The 22019-nt window shown below is 37.2% G+C and overlaps 1 protein-coding gene and 1 pseudogene across 4 annotated transcripts in view; one reads left to right on the top strand and one right to left on the bottom strand.

Moving 5' to 3' along the window:
• Nucleotides 1-22019, bottom strand: part of Gpcpd1 (glycerophosphocholine phosphodiesterase 1) — a 53854-nt gene that overhangs the window by 5488 nt on the left and 26347 nt on the right. For all 4 annotated transcript variants that reach the window (XM_013010889.1, XM_013010890.1, XM_013010891.1 and 1 more), the window contains 13 exons: nucleotides 20221-20344; nucleotides 18197-18428; nucleotides 16669-16831; nucleotides 16256-16388; nucleotides 14534-14588; nucleotides 11693-11785; nucleotides 8673-8750; nucleotides 7900-7939; nucleotides 6062-6123; nucleotides 3920-3985; nucleotides 2292-2428; nucleotides 1729-1864; nucleotides 1195-1355 (listed from right to left, as the gene is read on the bottom strand). In XM_013010889.1, the coding sequence (XP_012866343.1) occupies nucleotides 1195-1355; nucleotides 1729-1864; nucleotides 2292-2428; nucleotides 3920-3985; nucleotides 6062-6123; nucleotides 7900-7939; nucleotides 8673-8750; nucleotides 11693-11785; nucleotides 14534-14588; nucleotides 16256-16388; nucleotides 16669-16831; nucleotides 18197-18428; nucleotides 20221-20344 (1480 nt within the window). The remainder of the gene's footprint in view (nucleotides 1-1194; nucleotides 1356-1728; nucleotides 1865-2291; nucleotides 2429-3919; nucleotides 3986-6061; nucleotides 6124-7899; nucleotides 7940-8672; nucleotides 8751-11692; nucleotides 11786-14533; nucleotides 14589-16255; nucleotides 16389-16668; nucleotides 16832-18196; nucleotides 18429-20220; nucleotides 20345-22019) is intronic.
• LOC105981658 lies at nucleotides 6889-7368 on the top strand (annotated as a pseudogene).

Here is a 22019-nt window from a genome sequence, read left to right as displayed (position 1 = left end):
AAATGCAAAACGAGCATACGTTTTGAGTTCCTAATGTATCCTGGCCTCTGGAGATGGTGATCAAAGCAGGCAAAATGCCTTCCCTTGTGCAGCTTATGTCCCCATTTGTGTGTGTGCATTAGGTCAGGAGGTGGGAGTGTTTATGTACATGAAGCCAGGGGAAAGAAGCCAGAGAGAAAAACAGACAAGCAGCATATTATTCACAGGGCATGTATCACGTGGTAATAAATGATATGGAGCAAAGTCAGGAAACATGCTGTGAACACAGGCTGTTATTTATGTTGGGTTATTTCAGAAAACCCTCTCTGAGGTAACAAGCACTCCACGCTCTGCAGGAGTCTTTCTCTGCTAAAAAGAGAAACAGCAGATAGGCAAAACCTTTTGGAAGAAAGGTCGGAAGAGGGAAAGGTTGGGAGGTAGTACGCTGAGCTGGAGGGAAGAGGATCAGACCCTTATAAAGACGTCACTCCTCCAGAGGACACAGCAAAACATGGGAGGATTTTCAGTAACAACATGATCTGGCTTAAGTTTTAAAAAGCTCCCTCTGGCTGCAGTTATGAGAACAAACTGTATGGAAGTACAGTTAAAAGACCGGTGCAAGGGCCAAGCCACATCAATAATGCACATGGGAGATATGGAGGCCTAGCTGCGAATGACAACAGTGAACACAATGAGTAGATGTTATTTTGGCTACATATATCTTACTGGCTCTGGGTATAAAGAACAGTCATATAAAAAATAGTCCAAAGTCCCAACAGAGACTTGGACAGGAGCCGTTTATGTTGAAATCAAGATGGCAGTAGAAAAGGACATAAAAGTTTAAATATGACTAGGCCTTGGGTTCGAGCCCCAGGACTGGCATGAACTCAAGTCGGGGAAAGACGTAGTTGGAGATACACAATAGTGTATGAGAGAGTGTGTGTGGGTGTGTATGAGAGAGAGAGAGAGAGAGAGAGAGAGAAGCCACAGAATTGTAATGAGACTAATGAGAAAGAGGATAGACAGGGAAAACAGGTCAGGCAGACAGCTATTCTCTCTCCAATATGACTTAGAACATCTGGGTTAGAGATTGGTCATCTTTTGTGACTCTGATATGCTTCAAAGTTAGCTTAACTAACTTTATTTGTAACTTTATAAGACCAAAGCTACACTTTTTCTAGTATTCCATGTAAATTTTTTACAAAAAACAAATACCTATCATAAATTAGACCATTAACTCCAAATTCCTTCAATTTCCTTCTGTTTTCAGGATCATTGGTATCATCACCCCAACAGAATATGACTAGTCCTTTGGCTTTTGCCTCTTGGATATAGGATGGGTTTCTCAGCAGGTCTTCAGTATGTGCATTTATCCCCTAAAAAGAAATTGTTACAAAAAAAAGGAAATTGTTAAAAAGAGAGTTGCTGCAAAAAAAGTAATATATTAACTATAAATGGTAGTCTAGAAGCAGAACAATGTTACAAAGAAATGTTACAATTTCTTATTACAGCTTGTTTATTCTCTAAAATAGATTTTTCATATACATATACATTTGCAAAAATTAATAATATATACACATAACTTATAAACACACATTAAATGTGCATTCATTCTCATGATTAAATAGTGCTAATTACTTGTTACATGTTAGTCAAAACCTTAAACAGATGTACAGAGTAATATGAAGCCTTATTTACTGTTCTACAACACAAAACAATAGAAACTGAAAAAATAAAACTGAAACGTACCAGAATATTTTCAAATTGTGCAAAGCTCATTGCAATGGGGGTTGTTCGACATCTGAGATCCATTAGTTCAGGGTAAATATCAGATTTTCCCTGAGTCAAAAATAGTATGGGATATTTGTTCTGCTTTTGACGAACCCTAAAAAAGACAATTAATAAAATACTTTTTTTTTTACGGAGACAACCATAATGTTCTATTTTTACATTTGAGAAAACAACGTAAAATTTAAAAGAAATCATTACTCAGCTATCACCACTCTAAGCATGTGTTGCCTTTTGATCAAAGCATAAAAATGCAAAGCTTTTCTACATAAGAATTAAAATAAGCCACAAAAGTGGGCAACGAGACAGTCCACTGGGGCTTACAGTTCAATAAGAAGGACATGAAGGGCTGTGATCCCTCACAGGGCCATACAGTAAAGGGCAACTTGCAAGCCCAAGGAAGGGACACAAAAATGTGGGCAACATGACCAGGGAGAGGACAGATGAAAGGCTAACTGTGAACACTTCCCAATCTTCCAGCCACCCTTGCACCCAAGCCCTAGCAACATTCCAAGAGTACTCACATTGTGCAGATATCCGCATCAAATGAAGAAAACACTATTCTCCTCTTCCCAGAGTTTTCTAAAACAGTTTTTAAAATTATATCCAAAAACAGATTCATGTCAAAATATGTTGACAAGTTTCCATCCCATATTCCATCCTAGGAAGAAGAAAAAGGAAAATAAAAGCCATTATACATTTTAGAATCATAGTGCTAGGAAAAACCCTAAAAACACATATATCAAGTCACTATTTAAAAACTGTAAAATATATCTTACTGAATTTATTAAAGGTATACAACAGGACATTATGGGACACACAGATAGTGCAAGTATTACTTACAGTCCTCACATGTACAGGGGATCTATACTTATTCATCCTTTACCTGTTGCTTTATAGCCTTTGACCTATATCTTTCTCTCTATTTCTTTTTCCACCCCAATTCCTGGTAGCCAGTTTTTGTTTTCTATCTTTGTGTATTTGAACTTGAAACTTTTTTTAGACTCCACATATAAGTGAGATTATAAAAAAAAAGTTTAATGTCAGGTTTATTTCATTTAGCCTGTAATATCTTCCAAGCTCATTCATGCAAGATCAAATGCAAGATCTCATTTTCTAGAGTATCTGTGTGGTATTCTTCCTTTAGCCACTTATCCACTTATAGGCACTTAGGTTGCTTCTGTATTTTGGATATTAAAAGCAATGCTGCATTGAACATGGAAAGGCAGTTATCTTTACAAGATAAAGGTCATATGGCTGAGTCATATGGCAGTTCTATTTTTCATATCCTTAGAAGATGCTTTTTCATAATGGCTATAACAATCTACATTCCCATCAGCCTTGTAGGGAATTCCACATAGCCACTCCTTGGCCAATATTTGTTATCTTTGTGTGTATGTGTGTGTGAATGTGCGCGCGCGCGTGTGCGCCTGTTCTAGGGCTTGAACTCAGGGCCTAGTTGTTGTCCAAGCATTTTTCACTCATGCTCCACCATTTGGTAACAGTAGCTTTCCAATAAATATTTGTTTAAAAAATGAATAACTAAACCTGGGCATGATTTAAACCACACCTATAGAAAATTTTTTTTCCAGAGTTACTATTAGAATTTACTACTGCCCAACCAAAACTGTTTAATTAAAATATGGTTAGATGGGGAATTAGAAAATAAAAATGAGGGGCTAGGAAGGTGGCTCAGTGGTACAGTGCTTGCCTTGCATGCATAAGACCCTGGAGTCGTTTCCTCAGCACCACATAAAGCAGAAAAAGCTGGAAGTGGCGCTGTGGCTCAAGTGTTAGAGTGCTAGCCTTGAGCTAAAGAGCTGAGGGATAGCACCCAGGCCCAGAGTTCAAGCCCCACGACCAAAAATTAAATAAATAAAATAAAAATAAAAATGAGGTTTTTGATTGTCTATTTTAAATTAGGCCTGGAAACCATATTAATATGCACATAAGATACACGTTAACTGAAATTTCTGATACATGGACCTTTAATTTAAGAGTACTCACAGAAATTATCTAAAAGATCAAACAAGAACTGTGTTTTGATGGAAGAAGCTACAAGAATTGTTTCACTTAATCTCACTGAAGCTAAGAGAGAGATTTAAAAAAACGTGAAAAGAAAGAACAGTGTCATATATACAAAATCACTTACCCTTTGTTGACAGATCCATTTTATTTCTATGTTAAATCCTACATCTTCTGGCAAAGACTCTAAAACCTACATGTTTTTGATGAGATTGATAGAAAAATTAGGAAAAAAATGATTACAAAAGTAATCAGTAAAGATCTACTACTAATAAGAATACAATTTTTTTGTCTCTGATATAAACCATCATCTTTTTACATACTGACAATCTGGTTGATTGTGTTAAATAAATTAGTATAATCACAGCAAAAGCAGTGGTTTCCAGTGTCATAACTGGGTAACTATCACCACAAAGATAATGAACCCAAAACTCTTCTAATTATTCCTTCTAAACATCCTAGGTAAACTGTAAGCAAGAATCAAGAAGACATCTATAATGTTTTCTGTGTTACATTCAAGTGTTAATATACTTTACTAAGACAATTATATGAAAAATTATGCTTTTTAGGTTGTTTTGAATACATAGTGACAATGCTCAACAAATACCACTCCTGATAGGAAGTAAGCTAGGAAATATAGTATTCCCAACTGGAAAACTATGCTGAGGCCCATAAATCAAATTTCTATCACTTATTTAATAAGAAAATTATGGGGATTTTGCAATCAGATTAGTTTGGCAGTCATAAGGGAAAAAAATCAAGTGAAATATAAAGCTTAATCATTAACCTACAAAAAACTGTCTTGTATAGCCTTAAATACCAAACTAATATGGAACATGTGAGGGCAAAATGAATGACATTTGTATTTACTTCAATCTATTTCAAATTTTCAGCACCTGGGCTAGGTGTGCCTCAAATGGCAGAGTATCTCCCTAGCAAGTGCAAGGCCCTGAGATAAAACCCCAAGTACTTTCAATTTTTTAAAAAGTCATTTCACATGTCTAACATATATGGCATTCAACTTTATAACAGCAAATCAAGTATACTAACACATAGGGGCAAAAGGAAAGCCTGGGGGTATGGTGACCTGGCATCTAGCCCCGTCTGTTCACTGTGAGCTGCATATAAACCAGTACGACACAGACTTTTTCTGGCCAGGCTAGTGTCAATCTATGATTCTCAGATCTTAGCCTCCTAAATAATTGGGATTATAGATATGAGCCACTTGCATCCAGCTGTGATATCCTTGACTATCAATAATTTATTTATTTATTTATTTATTTTTGGTCAGTTGTGGGGCCTGAACTCTGGGCCTGGGCGTTGTCCCTCAGCTCTTCAGCTAACAGCTAGCGCTCTACCACTTAAGGTCAGCCCCACTTCCAGCTTTTTCTGCTTATGTGGTGCTGGGGAATCGAACCTAGGGCCTCATGCATGGAAGGCAAGCACTCTACCACTAAGCCACCTTCCCAGCCCCTCAATACTAAATTTTAACCACTTGAGATATTCTTTAATGATCTAACTCCTTGAATAGTGCATACCTAAATCCTAATGTACACAACTAAAGAAAAGTTTTGTTATAGATTGCTTACTATTCACTTTCCTTTCAAACTATAGTAATCAGTTCAGCAACCAAACAATATACTGTTAAAGCTAACATGCTCTATCCCCAGCCCCCCCTCAAATCATTATGAATATCATGATAAAGGCTTTTCAACTAGGAAATCTACTGTACCCTATATTACCAGGGGGAAAAAAGTGGAGAGTAGAAGTTTGTAGGAGGGAGAAATGGAAATGCTATTTCTCTCTAAGTCTAAGATCCAGTTTTCAATACTTGTTTTGTTTTGTTGTACCAGTACTAGGAAGTCAGAGCCTGGTGCTCTTGCTTGGCTTTTTCACTAATAGCTGGTACTATACCAACTTGAATGTGTACATCTCCATGCTTGGGTATAGCTTTCCATATGATGAACATACTTATCTCACCATTATCATTCTCCCACCCACTTTTCTGTGCCCTTTCCAACCTTTTATATAGAAATATGAGAATTTCCTGCCAATTAACCCACTGAGAATTTTGAGCAAGTACATGGTATTAAAAAACAAAAAGCAGCACAGGTACCCCATGCAAAAATGATGGTTTTCCTTAGCACACCACAATGACAAACTAGTCATGTTTTCAACATAATACTTTTGGTGCCCAAATAAGAAAATAAAATATTCAGGAAATTAGAGAATAAGGCAGCTTTGCCCTGGTACTTCCAAAGGAACTTACCATCTTAAGAGAAGGAAATGGCTGGTTTTCAGAAAAGGAGCTTTCCTCTTCAACCACAGATTCTAAAATTTAAATTAAAAAAAGACTCAATAAACTGCTCCTAGATGAGTCTTTTCCTAAATTTTGAAAGCATGAGAGCATTTGTGTGTCTCCATGTTGCTGGAACATACTGCCATACAGTGGCACGGAGAATCACAAGTAGGAGAACTGCAGTCTAAGCCCTGCATTACAATCTCTCTAGCATCTTCTCCCCTCACAGAAAAGTGAACTAAGTGCTGGACAGTCTTGGAGCACTGAGACAAGCAGGCAGAATGCTTCAATCGAACAGTTTTTTCCAGCCAGTGCAAAACTCAGTGATCTATTTGCTCATATCACTGTCTAAGCATTCAGAGGTTATACCAAGGATTGGTCACTTGCTGCCCTGCTTGGTTGGGCCACAGTAATGTAAAGGTCTCTGCAGCCAGCAGACCTTATCGCAAAAAGTGAACTTTCAATAAGAAAGGTGTCTGCCCAGAAGCAGACAGCAGACTTTTCTTCAAGAGACTCCAATTAGATTTCCTTTGTCTAAGCAGTGCTGTAATTCCAGCCCAGTGCTCTGAGCACTTGGGTTAATGTTTGCTACTGAGCTATAACCCAGTTTAATGGTGAAAAACAGCACCTCAATCATACCTGACCCTTGAGGATACTTCAACTAAAACACAAGTATTTAAAACTTACAACCAACTGCTTGGTTTCATATGTGCAAATCCCATCACAAAAAAAAGGCTCCTCACCCCCCCAAAAAAAACATAATTTCTCAAAAAATGAATGTTAGGGGAACAAAACAATGATAGTGAAGTGGATAAAGGCTCAAAGAATACAATAAAAAATGACTACAAGAATGATCAATGAGCATTTCTCTCCACCCGGCCATCCTATCAGCTGCTTTGGTTGGAAGCCCTCCCACCTGAGGCAAGAAGATGGTGGCTGCCAAGAAGATGAAAAGTCCCTGGAGTTGATCAACTTTAGATTCCAACTTGTTATGAAAAGTGGGAAAGTATGTGCTGGGAGACAAGCAGACTCTGAAGATGATTGGACAGGACAAAGGGAAGTTGGTCATCCTTGCCAACAACTGCCCAGCCTTGAGGAAATCTGAAATAGTATACTATGCTATGTTGGCAAAAACTGATGTCCATTACTACAGTGGCAATAATACTAAACTGGGCACAGCATATGGAAAATACTACAGAGTATGCACACTGGCTATCATTGATCCAGGTGATTCTGATATCATTACAAGCATGCCAGAACAATAAAGAGTGCACAATTTTTCTTTAATAAAACTTGCCACGCAGGCTGGGGAGGTGGCTCAGTGGTAGAGCGCTTGCCTTGCATGCCTGAGGCCCTGGGCTCAATTCCTCAGCACCACATAAGCAAAAAGAAAAAAAGCTGGAAGTGGCGCTGTGGCTTATGTGGTAGAGTGCTAGCCTTGAGCTAAAGAGCTGAGGGACAGCGCCCAGGCTCAGAGTTCAAGCCCCATGACCAACAAAAAACAAATAAACAAAAACTTTAGTAAAACTTGCCAGACCTGGTTTAAAAAAAAAAAAAAGATCAATGAAATCACAGAGGACATCAATAAACACCAAGCTGAATGTTAAGAAAACTACCCAAAGCGTTGAATGAGGCTGGAGGTATGGATTAGTAGTAGTTGCCTAGCATGCAAAAGGCTCAGTGTCCAAGCTTCTGCACTGCCTGCCATACATAAATAACAAATTTGAATGAAATACAGAAAAGACAAGTAAGAGAAATTCAATAAAGAATACAAAAAAATCCTACAGAAATTCCATATTGGTACATACCTTTCCGATCTTTAGATTTTAGTGCTGTCACATGAGAAAGCTAAAAAAACACAAACACACAAAATGCCATTAGAAAAGGCCATCGTTTAAGAGATGGTTAATGAAACTAAGTTGAAAACAGTACATTAGAAAAGAATTATAAAATGCAGCATTAGCAGTTTAATAAGTACTAACCACTGTATGTAGTACATATATACATACAAACTCATGAACAAACATGCAAGAAGGAAAGACTACATAAAACCTCTTAATTTAGAAAATATACTTAATCATTTATTTAGGCATCATAAGATGGGAATAGGAATTATGTAAAATTAACATGGTAAAACATAATATACAAAGACCCTAGAAATGAACACATACCAACTATCATGTAAAAGCCTTATTACAAATTAAGGACAGTTTTATAAGAAAGGGTTACTGAAGACCAGAAGCAACCTAAGATTGTGGATATGAAGGGCTACCTCTAATGCAAATTTCACCTTTGTGAATGCAAAAATCAATGGGATGCATGACCATAGACCAAAGGTTCTAGAGCTATAACATCCCAAGCACACCAGTTCTCTTTTGAGCTCAGAAACTAAATGAACACGGTCAGGCCTGGTTAGTACTTGGATGGTAAAAGACAAATCAACACAAATCCATCCTTCCCTTCATCAATGCATGCCGAATATATATTCAACCATGTTGTATATATAATAACATTACACAGAGGCAAGTATAAGAAGTACGAAAGCTTAGGAAACATTCTCATGGTATGCTACTCTTAGTACCTTTAGCAACTGGAGTTGGTCAAATGTTAATTCCTTTACTGGAATTTCAAACAATTCGACTGGATCAGCATCAAATTTCTATTAAAGAAAAGAGAAAAAAATGGACCATTTCTTCATTAATAAATATTTACATTACACGGGCCTATAGTTTCAATTACTTATGATAAAAATAACTATAGGTAGGCAATATGATTGCCATGCAGAAAAGCCCTTTGTATCTAACACTACCTCCCAGCTTTTCTATTTTGGCATTTTCTTTTTTTCTCTCTAGTGCTCTGATCAACCTCATGGACTTGCACATGCGAGGCAAGCATTCTACCACAGAGCTGCATTTCCTGGCTTGATTTTAATTCAGGCAGTGAGTGCCTAGAAGAAAAGGGCAGCTGGGAGGAAGTTGTGAGACAGCAGGATATCAGTCATCATTTCCTCTACTTCCATCATGCACTCTTCACATTTATTTTGTTTGACACATATTCATGCTACATGCCTAAGAAATCAACATGCAAATATTAATCAGTAAGTTTCTAAACTTTTCTAAGACTTTTAAATATTTAAGTTTGACTTAAAAGAGCAGCCACCAAACAAATTGCCATGAAAATTGTCTGAATAGCCATAAGCAATAATATTTAACAAGAACTTTAATCTGCCAAGTATCCCGGACAAGCAAATCTACTGTACTAGGTTTTAATGCTATGTCAAATATCACACTGCTACAGGTACTACCATCTCAGGAAAATGAATTAAGGTAGTACCAATAAGTCATCAATCCAACAATTACATTAAAAGCCATTGCATGTATATAGTTACTCATGTACATTGGTACAAACCTGCGTATGCATAAACTTTTTCTGGAAGGATACATAAGAAACTATTAAAAATAAGTGAGACCAAGGAAACAGGGGGAAAGGAAAACTTTAAGTTTCAATTTATATCTTCTATACTACCTGTATTGTTTTTCTAGTGGACATGAATTGTTTTTACATGAAAGATGGCGGTTTAAAAATTAAAACTTGAAGCCAAGTGCCAGTGACTAACACCTGTAATCCTAGCTACTCAAGAGGCTGAGATCTGAAGATCATAGTTCAAAGCCAGCCTGGGTAGAAAAGTCCCCATGGGATTCTTATCTCCAATTAACCACTCAAAAACTGGAAGTGGTGCTCTGGCTCATGTGGTAGAGTGCTACTCTTGAGCACAAAGAGACTCAGGGATAGCACCCAGGCCTTGAGTTCAAGTCCCACAACTGACCAAAAAAAAAAGTGTGTGTGTGTGTGTGTGTGTGTGTGTGTGTGTGTGTGTGTATATATATATATATAAAAACCTGACCTAAAAGACCATATGTACACTATGTACACTATGTTCATTTCCAAATTAATTCAGATTGCTCCAATTTTATAGCCTAATAGTCTCATGAATTTGAGGGATCAGCAATACTCTTCAATAAACTAGGATATTTGTTGTTATTGATTGTCCTAGGGTTTTAACTCCGAGTCTGGGCACAGTCCTTTAGCTTTATTTGCCCAAGGCTAGAGCTCTATCACTTGAGTCGCAGCTCTACTTCTGGCTTTTTTGCAGTGAATTGGAGAAAAGAGTCTCAAGCACTTTTCTGCATGGGCTGGCTTTGAACCATGATCCTCAGATCTCAGCCTCCCAAGTTAGGATTATAGACATGAACAACTAACACCCAAGGCTAATCTAAATTAAAAAAAAAAATTTAAAATTAAAAAAACAACAACAAAAACCTCCAACATTCTTCAATAACAATCAACCTCTTTCATTCCTTTTTTGTTTTTTGGGTTTTTTTGGGGGAGTCCAGTCGTGGTGCCTGAACTCTGGACCTGGGCGCTGTCCCTCAGCTCTTCAGCTCAAGGCTAGCACTCTACCACTTGAGCCATAGCACCACTTCCGGCTTTTTTTTTCCTGCTTATGTGGTGCTGAGGAATCGAACCCAGGGCCTCATGTATGCAAGGCAAGCACTCTACCACTGAGCCACCTTCCCAGCCCTCATTCCTTTTTTGTTATTCTGCTTCAGTACTCTGAATTGATAGATTCCTTTTCTTCCCTCTACAGATACCATTTCACAGATGGGTCCCTTTCTATCTGTCATAGTAAGCCCAACCCAGGACTATACTTTGAATCTACTGCACATGATCCAGATGTCTTGTCACTCTATTTTATATAATATGAAGTGACTGGTACAGTGTTCTACGTGTTAACAACCCACTTGAAATTGATACTTAACGGTTTTAAAGAAAATGCCAAATTAACCTTCCAAAGTTGCTGAGAATCGCTTGATCATTTGTATACTGAAGTTCAGAAGGCATATAATAACAATAATGTTTGTACAACAACAGTGATAAAAATGTACATGCATACAAATATCACTGTGGATTCTCCCCTGGCCCTCTTGTCCATTCTCTCAATTCCTACTATACCCAGCACACATTAATTACTGCTCCCCTCACCTGTACCCACTGTCCTTGAGATTCCCTTTACCTCAGGCACCAAAACACTGGTCTTGAAGTTTGATTCTAAACATTTCATTTCTCAGTTAACATGTCACTAGCTAAAAAAAAAAAATTCTCACATATAAAGCAGTACCCTTCTCTGCAGAGGCCATCCAATACTGACTCCTAACCACCTCAAGTGTTCACTATGACCCTTGCTTTAGCCAAATTATGGTAGCCTATTAATTTGAAAAATAGAATAAAGCAGACATAGATGGGAACCTAGAATACAAACCCTGATATTCCTCCTCTTCTGCCTCTATACAGTTAGAGTGGCAGACTGCTTCACCACTTAGGAAGCCTTTCATTAGTAATGTAAAAAGCAAATTCAGCAAAACAGACATTACTCCAGGATATCAAGTTATATACCTCTCTACACTCTCAAAATTTCAAGGACTCAAGTGAGGACTGACAGTAACACATCAAGGAAATAAACTGACCATTTCTATTTCATAAATGACTTCCTAGTTTTAGACCTTTATATAGTAAGTTTAAAATAAAGGAATTTCAAGATACCTTCTTCATAGTCAAACAACAGGTGAGATCATGATATACCACAGGCACAAAGTCCTTTGAAAGGTGTACATCAAATTCTACAAAGGCTGCACCCTAGCAGAAGAAAGGAAACAAAAAAAATTGAAAAACATAATCTAGTATACCATATATTTTAAGAACATAAAACTAAGAATTTCATTAGTCAGAATAAGATTACTGATAAGTACACAAAATGTAAAAATGTGCTAATTAATATCATACTTTAAGCTTCTTCCAAAAGGTAATATATTCTCTTAAAGCAATTTATTTTTCTGTCTTGCAAAGTACAATTTTTTCCTTCCCCTCAAGGAATTACTTCAAACACCCAGAGTACTGCTTGTAGTAGAAACAGGACCTAATAGGAGCTGGGAATACAGGGCTACTACTACATACGTTTGTTAAATAGCTCACCTCAGAGATGAGGTGAGGAAAAGAATACATTGAAAAAGCTCTGTTCCTGGGTCTACCTAAACAGTATATTTTCAACTTTTCTTAGCTGGGTGCTGGTGGCTCATGCCTGTAATTCTAGCTACTCAGGAGGCTGAGATCTGAGGATCACAGTTCAAAGCCAGCCTGGGTAAGAAAATCCACGAGACTCTTTTCTCCAATAAACTACTCAAAAAACCCAGAAATGGTGTTATGGCTCAAGTAGTAGAGAACTCACTTTGAACAAAGAAGCCAGGACAGCACCCTGGCCTGGAGTTCAAACCCCAGGACCAATAAAAAAAAAAAAAGTTTTCCTAGAAAGTATCAGTAATGAATAAATGGAGAGGGTGAATGAGGGTTAATATGGTTGAAATACTTGTTTGCATGTATGAAAATAGAATAATCAAATCTGGTGAGATTATTTTAAGAAGGGGCAAAGAATCTACCCTGAACAAGAGGAACCAGTATACATGGACACATGCACCTCCATGTTTATTGCAGCACTGTTCACAATAGCCAGGATATGGAAACAACCCAGATGTCCCACCACAGATGAATGGATCCAAAAATTGTGGTTTCTATACACAATGGAATATTATGCAGCCATTAGAAAGGACAAAATAATGGCATTTGCAGGGAAATGGATGGAGATAGAAGAAATCATGTTGAGCAAGGTAAGCCAAGAGCAAAGAGACAAACGGCACATGGTCTGCCTGACAAGTGGATGTTAAATCCAAAATGTAAGGTGATACGACAAAATTAACAAGATCTAAAAAACAAAGGACTTCCACTCATCTGGTCGAATCACTACTACATAACTCCATGCTGCTGATCACATATATGGTATATATGTGCACACTAGAGGGAAACCAGGAGGATGACACAGAACTAGAGGGAATGAGGAAAAACATACAACAGCGGAACCCATCAGCTGTACTGGACATTGATCAAAATGAACTAAGCAACTCAATGGCAGGGATGGGAGGGAGGGAACAAGTGGGAAAGAGGGAAGAGCTGATGCTATGCAAAACAAAAGAAATGTACATACCACCCAATGTGGAAGAAATAACTGTATCGCAAAGCTCATAAAACCCATAAATGTTAAAGACCACAATAGACAATCTGCCCCTGAAAAGTTAGAATGTGTTTGTGACTTTAACTAAGCATTACTATCCCACAACACTGAAATTTGGGAAATTATGTAATCACTTAATCACCATAAAAAATTTGAAAAAAAAAAGGAGGGGGGGGCAAAGAGGTTAAGGAGAATGATAGAGAGGAAGAGGTTGACAGGACACATTGTATACATGTATGGAAATGTCACAGTGAAACTCCCATTGTACAACTAATACATACTAATAAATAGTATCAGTACTAGATTAAAGCAGAAACTACAATTGCTGAAAGATACAATCAGGCAACAACAATGATATACATGCCAAACACCCAGAGTGAGGCCTAAACAAATGAAGAGGACAAGAATATAATTTTAAAAGCAGCTCCATTCTGTCCTATGAATTAAGGTCCAAGAACACAAACTGACATATAAATGTCTATCTTCACTAAAACAAAGCCACCTGAAGGTTGAAGGTCATAGTCACTGACTATAACCCACAGAAAGGCAATATAAGAAAGGGTATGTGTTGGGCTGGGAAGGTGGCTCAGTGGTAGAGTGCTTGCCTTGCATGCATGAGGCCCTGGGTTCAATTCCTCAGCATCACAGAAGCAGAAAAAGCTGGAAGTGATGCTGTGGCTCAAGTGGTAGAGCGCTTGCCTTGAGATGAAGTACTGAGGGACAGAGCCCAGCCCAGAGTTCAGGCCCCAAAATCGACCAAAAAAAAAAAAGAAAGAAAGAAAGGGTATGTGCAACTGACCCCTACAGTGTCTCTAAGTCATACAAGATGTGCCCATTTTAGGATAGGAGCACACCATCAATCACAGATTAGAACCAAAGGAACTGAAGAACCTAGTAGTAAAGTTTACTTCACTAAAACAAAACATAACGAAGCAAGAACAACAAAAACAGAAGGGGGAAGGGGAAGATACCGGTCTTAAGTGTAATATAAAATCACCACTGATCTTCTAAGCATCACTGCCAAAGTGAATAAATGAGTAAGCATATTCAGTTAGAAGTCAGTGATAAGTAGCAATGTTTACCTTTTCCAATAACAAATTTCTTTAACAAAGGATGGTTATAATTTTATGTTTAAAAACTAATGTTCAACAAGAATCTATAAACACAAATGTCAAGAGCTGTTTTGTCTTCACCTGGAAACATGTTAAGAAGAATTATAAATATTTCTCCTTTTCACCTATTAATGCAAACTGGGAGAGACTGCCTGGAGCCCCATTTCTCTACTTTAACAATCCACAGTTCTTTTAACAAAGGTCACTTACATGGCTAGCAGCATTTCTTAAAGAAGCAATTGTATTTTCTTGTACTTTAGCCAATCTGAAATTGAAAAACATAGTTATAATCAAAGAAAAGAAACAAATGTGTAAGTGCCAACTACAATATTTAACAATGGAAGTAATAGTACCTATTCTTTATTTTGACACTAATTTGTAATTCCCAAAATATGACCATAACACTTGGCTGGTTTCTTTATTCCAGAAAAGCAAACCACAACTGTTCAGGGTTTCTAAGCTGAAAACAAGTATGTGATGCATTCCAACTCATATGGATTTATTTTCTTATAGACAAGATGAGTGATTAAGCAAAAACAATCACCTTTAAGTATGAAGAATAGAGAAATAGAGCCAAGGGCCAGTGGATCACACCTGTAATCCTAGCTACTCAGGAGGTAGGAATCTGAGAGTCATAGTTTGAAGCCAGCCAGGGAAGAAAAGTCCCAAAGACTCTTATCTCCAATGAACTGGAAAAGGCCAGGTGTGCACATGCATGTGCATACACACATGCAAGAGAAATAGAAACTTAATTCTTGTAATGAAGCCTCTAGATAACTGAACACTGGCACACTGTGGGGAAGTGGAAAAGATGGATACACCAATAGGATGGAAATATGACAACTGCCTTGCCCTTTCTAGGTAGGCCCTTTACCATCTGAGCCACATACTAGACCTTTTGCTCTTGTTAGTCTTCAAACAGGGTCTTGTTTGCTGCCTAAGGCAGCCTGAATCCCTGTGGAATAATAATTAACACATACCACACATGAAGGAGCTACTGCACCCAACTAGAACAATAAAAATCTTACTAAGAACAAGGGAAAAAGCCAGGCACCAATGGCTCACGCCTATAAGCCTAGCTACTGAGGAGGCTGAGATCTGAGGATGGCAGTTCAAGGTGAGCCCAGGCAGGAAAGTCCGTGAAACTCTTATCTCCAATTAACTATCAGAAAACCAGAAATGGTGCTGTGGCTCAAGTGGTAGAACGCTCGCCTTGAGCTGAAGAGCTGAAGGACAGCGCCCAAGCCCAGAGTTCAGGCCATGACTGACCAAAAAAAAAAAGAAAAAAAAGGAAAAAAAAGAACAAGGGGAAGGAAAAAAAAAACAACTTATTTAAATGGTAACTAAATTTATTTTATGGATTTTTTGCACTGCCCCCAAAAGCTATCATGATATAGCTCTAAAATAAAAAGAAGCCTATGTCAATAAGTTACAACAATATAATTTTTAAAACTTCACAAAAATAATTCACTAAAACAACAGATGGGACATCCTTCTGATGAGGACTAGGTTGAACTAATATTCCCTAAGCTTATTTACAGTTTCTTAGAATCATAGATGTGCAAAATAGAAAAACATTAGGAACAACCTTGACCAAACCCTTCCATGTTATAGATGAGGAAACAGTCTCAGTGAGGGCAAGATGCAAAAGCAAGAATATAGACACAAAGAAGCCACAAAAGCTTTCTGCATCAAACTTTCCTTTCTGGCTTCCTACTTTTAATGATTTCACCTTACTAAAACAGCATAATTAAAAAAAAAGACTGACCAGAACCTTAAGACAGAGTTGGCCTGTACTTTGAAATGGTGATCCTTATCACCAAATTATATTTAATTTACAAAGTAATAATAAAGGTATCAAGTAGATCAAGCTAATTAACCTAATCAAGCCTTAGTTACTGACTGCATGATGACTCCATCTACTCAACCTACTGGGCAGTTGTTGTTGAATTCCCTGCACCCCGATGGCCAACATCCAGTGGTATTCTTGGCTTCCAATACTTGGAAAATGAAGATTTCATGTCACAATTGTATCCTGGCAATGGCTTAATGATGATAAAATCAACTTTCATAGAAAAAAAGAGAAAAAGGAAGAAATGATTTTAAAGGTCATTATAAAGTCAATAAAATTCTGGACATTTAAACCAGTTACATCTTCTATCATACAAAAGAAAAATCACATCAAAACTACAAAGGCTTCCAGAAAATTCAAGACAGGCTCCTAATTTAATCATTACTGTATTAGTAAATAATCTAAAGGCATGATATTAATTTTTACTATTTTCAAATGTAAGGCCAATGAAAATTTTAACTTAATCTTAGCTTATTTGCTTCTCCCAACTTACCTCTTACTTTGCCAATTGTTTTCCTGGAATTCCTACTCATGATGGGAAGAGTAAGGATCCCAGCACTCCTACCACTCTCAGCGATGGTAGATGACAAAAGGCATGCTGTGCCCACATGTCCAGGAAGGGCATCACCTTGAACTACAGGCTCACTGAGATCTTCCTAAAAAAGTAGGTTTACAAGACTCAAATCTTAACCATGGTCAATGTAAGGATCAAGGATGTGTTTAAAGTCAACTCAGAATCTATGCAAAAGCACTACTGAAAAAGAAAAATACAACTAGAGGCTGAGAGAGGAGAATTGGGAATACAAGGCCAACTTGGACTTCATTGCATTCTGATCCTACTACTACTCCAGCCTCCCAAAGAAAAATCCCTAACTGGTATTATACTAGTACATTTAGGTAGTTTAGATTGCTTCCTTGTTCTTTAAATAAGTGATATTTCCTTTTGGGAGCTATCTCTCTCACATAACTATTGGCTTGGCTTTGATGGGTTATTATACAACACAGTACTCTGCCCTTGCCTGGCCAGTCAGAGCCCTAAAGCCTCCTGGAATAGGAGGCACAGGCTTAAGACATACCCAGAGCCAAGTATTGGAAAGGCCAAGGCTGCAGGTGCTTATGTATGTTAAGACGCAGGCCTGAGCTGCTGACAGCCACTATGTTACCAGATAAAGCTGAAATGTAAGAGGAGTAGTCCAGGTAACATCACATGAGACCATGGATCTGAAGCTTATTTGGTGAATTTTGAGTTAAGATATAACTGGTGGTTTAAATCAAAACATAATAATACTCAATTCTACAATACCATTCACTTGCATTTAGACTGCTTAGCAGACACTGACATTTAATCTTGATTTAAAACACCAATTTTACTGAAGATCCCTTGGTTATATGTTTTCATTTTGTTTTTATTTGTTTGCAGACTCAGAGTTCCATCTGGAGTCTGCAAATAAACAAAAAAACTTGGAACTCTACCATTTGAGCCATGTCCCCATTCTATTTTATTCTTTGCTTTGTTTTTCATGTAGGATTTCATTGCTAATTTTGACATATTTAGCCTTTAACCATGACCCTCCTGTTTCTGTCATGCACCAGATGCTCAGCCTCCATTCATCTCCTTGCAGCAGTAGCTCTGTTCTTTTTTTATTTTATTTTTTGGTCTGTCGTGGGCTTGAATTCTGAGCCTGGGCACTGCCCCTCAGCTCTTCAGCTCCAGGTGAGTGCTCTACCACTTGAGCCACAGTGCCACTTCCAGTTTTCTGGTGTTAATTGTAGATAAGATTTTCACGGACTTTCCTGCCTGGGCTGGCTTTGAACTGCAACCCTCAGATCTCAGTTGTGAGCCACCAGCGCCTGGCTTAGCACTTTTCGTAATAGTACTAACAACTCCAAGCTTTTTTAAGTGGCAAAAATCCAAAAAAACTGTATGGATCATATTACACAAGTTAGACTAAAATAAAGCAAACTACATATAAAAATAAACTGTCTACATTGTCAAATTCCTCACTGAAATAAAGACTCACCTCAAAGAAATCAAAGATTAGTTCCAGGTTATCTGGTTCCATTGTCTGTATGCTGTATTCTGTCCAACGATCAGGCTGTAAACCATACCCACACTCTGGCTGTGAATGCCTGCACTTGAACTCATTGTCACTTATTAAGGATATCTCCAGACTATTGGACATTTTGTGATGAACAGTGGGAGATACCCTATCATCATCATCTTCCTCTGGACCCTCTAGTGTAAGCTTTACCCTACAAAACAAGGGAAAATAATAATGCGAAGTGACATGGAGAAAAATTCAAGTGTTCCCCCAATATGCTTAATAACAAAATAATACGTGAATAAAGACTACACAAGCTATACAGGTTAAAGACAATTAGCTAACGGTTTACCTATATACAGAAATTTCAGCAAGATATTAAAATGAGATAGATGTCTATTATACCTACTAAAATTAAAGGTTGTTTTAGTTCATCATTATTTTCAACAAATTTCAAAGAGGCGTTTACTATTATCTCAATTGTAACTGCCTACTTCAGTTTCTTAGCCTTTAACAATAAGGAATATTTTTAAGGAGTGTTGTGGGAGAAAGCACTGGGGTTTGAATTCAGGGTCTTGTCCCTTCTAAGCAAGAGCAGTATCATTTGATACATGTCTGAAGCCTTCTTTGCTTTAGTTGGTTTTTAGCTAGCATCTTACGCTTTTGCTTGGGGCTGAACTTAAGACCATAATCCTCTTACCTACACATCCAAGTGGCTGGTATTAATTACAATAGTTTACCACCAAACCCAGCTTATTGGGTGAAAACAGAGGTCTTGCTAACTTTTTGCCTAGGCAAGCCTCAAACTACAGTCCTCCAGATCTCCATCTCCCTATATCAACCCAGAGCAGAAAAATCCTGAGCCAATCAAGATGTTACTCTAATAATAAAAAATTACAGCTATCATGCAATTTACTTTCAAATACTTGAATTTTTGAAGTCAAATAGACTTCCCAGATGCAATTACCTCAGTTTTTCAGAAGCTAAGGGCAAGGTATATACATGCCTAAATACTCTTATATCATAGCCAATGCTGTGAACTACCAACCACCTTTTCCATCCCTCCCTATTCTTGGTATATGTATGAACTATAATATTTAAACAGTTACAGTAAAATGTTTGATTTGCAGACTATAATATCTTAAAAAGAATGTATAATCATGTCTTTTTAGTAATTGAAAATGACTAAAATCATCCCTGCCATTTGGTCAGACAAGTTGTATATTCAGACTTCTAATAAACTACCTTAGTCTTTCAGAAGCTAGGTCACTCAAAAGTATGTACAATATGACATAGGAAAAAATTTTAAAGAGCTTTACATCTATTTGTGACACTAAGAGGCTTACCAACAACAACCAAAACATATCTGGAAAATTTTTCATTTTTTAACTCACCAATAACCAATTTTCTTGGTTATTCTTTGAAATTTTGAAGGGTATTTCCATATGTCATTTTCTCGTCACTTAACACAAAATTCTGGGCAGAGGTGAGGGTATGATCATGGGTTTGAACTGAGGGCTTTGCAGCTGCCAGGTAGATGTTCTACCACTTGGAACTATGTTCCCAGCCTCCACTTATAAGTTTTAAAACAAACTGTTTACTACTTAACTAGGAGGTTTAAATGATAGCAACTATAAAAGTAACCTAGAAACTACACATCTTTATTAGAAAAAACTTTGTTTCTAAATGAGAGATTAAAACTAAACCAAGTAGGCTGGAGGTACCGTTAGGTGATAAAGCACCTGTCTAGTAAGTACAAAGCCCTGAGTTCAAATCCCAGTACCAAAAAAAAAGACTAAAACAAATATGTATAATAATAGTAATTTTTGGAAAAAATCACTATTACAGAAAAAAGCCACTATTACAGAACCTGTAACTATTAGAAAATGACAGGTACGTGTTATGTTTAGTTTATATATGTAAAGTTTAAAAACCAAATTGGTCAGAAATCTATAGCATTAGTAAAAATAAATGGCCTAAGTAACAAGCACAAATTGTCATACCTAAATCTAGATTTTTTAAATATTTTCTTGGTTATTGAGACTGGAGGTTTTTCAGAGTAATGCAAACGTAATCTTATTTCAGTCTGACATGTCAGCCATCCAGAATCCAGAGTTTCAATACCATCTGGCAAGTAAATATAAAGAATGGTAATTATTATGCATGTTTTGGAAATAAAAATACATAGTGACAACTCAAGCTTATTCACATTTTAATACCCAAATTATATATAATCTTGACACTCCCTCCCTCAAGCAAATATAACAGCAGTCTTAAATTTGACATTGAACAAGAAAACTTTTCTATAAATAGGAAAAAAGTTAAGTAACAACTGGACATGGTGGCTTACATATGTAATCATAGCCACTCAGGCAGTAAAGATCAGAAGGATCACAGTTTGAGGCCAGCTCAGGATTTGCAAAATCTACCTCAAACAACAGCTGGGCACAGTGGCACACCTGTCATCCCAGCTATGTAGGAAGTGTAAATAGGAAGATGGCGATCCACTACAGTCCAGGCATAAAAGAGAGATCCAGACCCTATCTCAAAAATAACCAAAGCAAAAATGGCTATGTAGCTCAGGTGGTAGAGCTTCTACCTAACAAGTAGAAGGCCATGAGTTTAAACTCTAGTGTTGTTAAAAAAAAAAAACTAAACTAAATAAATACTAACAATTATGTTTGAACAACTTAAAGTATCTTATTGCGGCCAGTTAGGATGATGATACATGCTTATAATCCCTGAAACTGAAAATATGGAGACAGGAATGTTGCCCTTGGGAAGTTAGCCTACACAAAATAATTAATGTAAGTTCCTATTTGAAAACAAACTAAAGGCAAAAGGATTGGGAGCATGGCTCATGTAGTAATAAGTGCTCGCGTAGTAAGTAGAAGGCCTTGAATTCAAACCCCAGAACTTCCCCTCCAAAAAAAAAAAAAAAGAAAGAAATTTGAATCCTTTCTTGAATCCATGCAAATCTATTTCAGAAAGAGTCTATGTTCCAAGATGGATTCTAGAACCTAACAAATACCCCCACGCATTATATTTTCAAAGTACCCCATGAGATAGCCAGCTGAGAAATTTGTTATGCCATTATGGTTGAAGGTGAGAAATATGGGAAGGTAAAAAAATAAAAGAATCAATTCTGTATTCTTACATTAACATTCTGCCAAAATCAAATAAAACAACAGTGATGACTGTATCAGTATTGTTTAACTTGAAGCTTCCTATCAACACAGATAATACATTTTTCATGAATACTACAGAAGCTATCAACTGTTTCGAACCTATGCTTTTTCATCAACAGGTCTTCAAAAGAAAATCGAGAAACTTCGCTCCCTAAGTGTAAGTTCTGAACATTTAAATAATTATTACATTCCTTTCATCCTTTTTTTTTTGATAGAACTGGGGTTTGAACTCAGAACTCAGTACTCTGTCCTTCCTAGGCAAGTACTTAGTAACTGTCCATTTTCAAACAACTGTTTTTAAAAAAATGGAAAAGTCAGAGAAATAGCTTCCATCCTAAAAGGTAACTAAAGGTGAATTTAGGATTTCAGAGAGAGAAAAAGAAGTACATACTAACAATGGACATGACATGCATTAGAGCTAAAAAGAAAACCATTCCTCCAGAAAGCACTCCAAAACCATGAAGCATAAATATTGCTTTCATAAATAAGTTAGCAAGAATTTTTTTAAAAATACGGGGCTGGGAAGGTGGCTCAGTGGTAGAGCGCTTGCCTTGCATGCTCGAGGCCCTGGGTTCGATTCCTCAGCATCACAGAAGCAGAAAAAGCTGGAAGTG

The sequence above is a fragment of the Dipodomys ordii genome, unplaced genomic scaffold, assembly GCF_000151885.1.
Source record: "Dipodomys ordii isolate 6190 unplaced genomic scaffold, Dord_2.0 Scaffold13, whole genome shotgun sequence".
NCBI classification, from domain to species: Eukaryota; Metazoa; Chordata; class Mammalia; order Rodentia; family Heteromyidae; genus Dipodomys; species Dipodomys ordii.
This window is presented reverse-complemented; position numbering and strand designations above follow the sequence as displayed.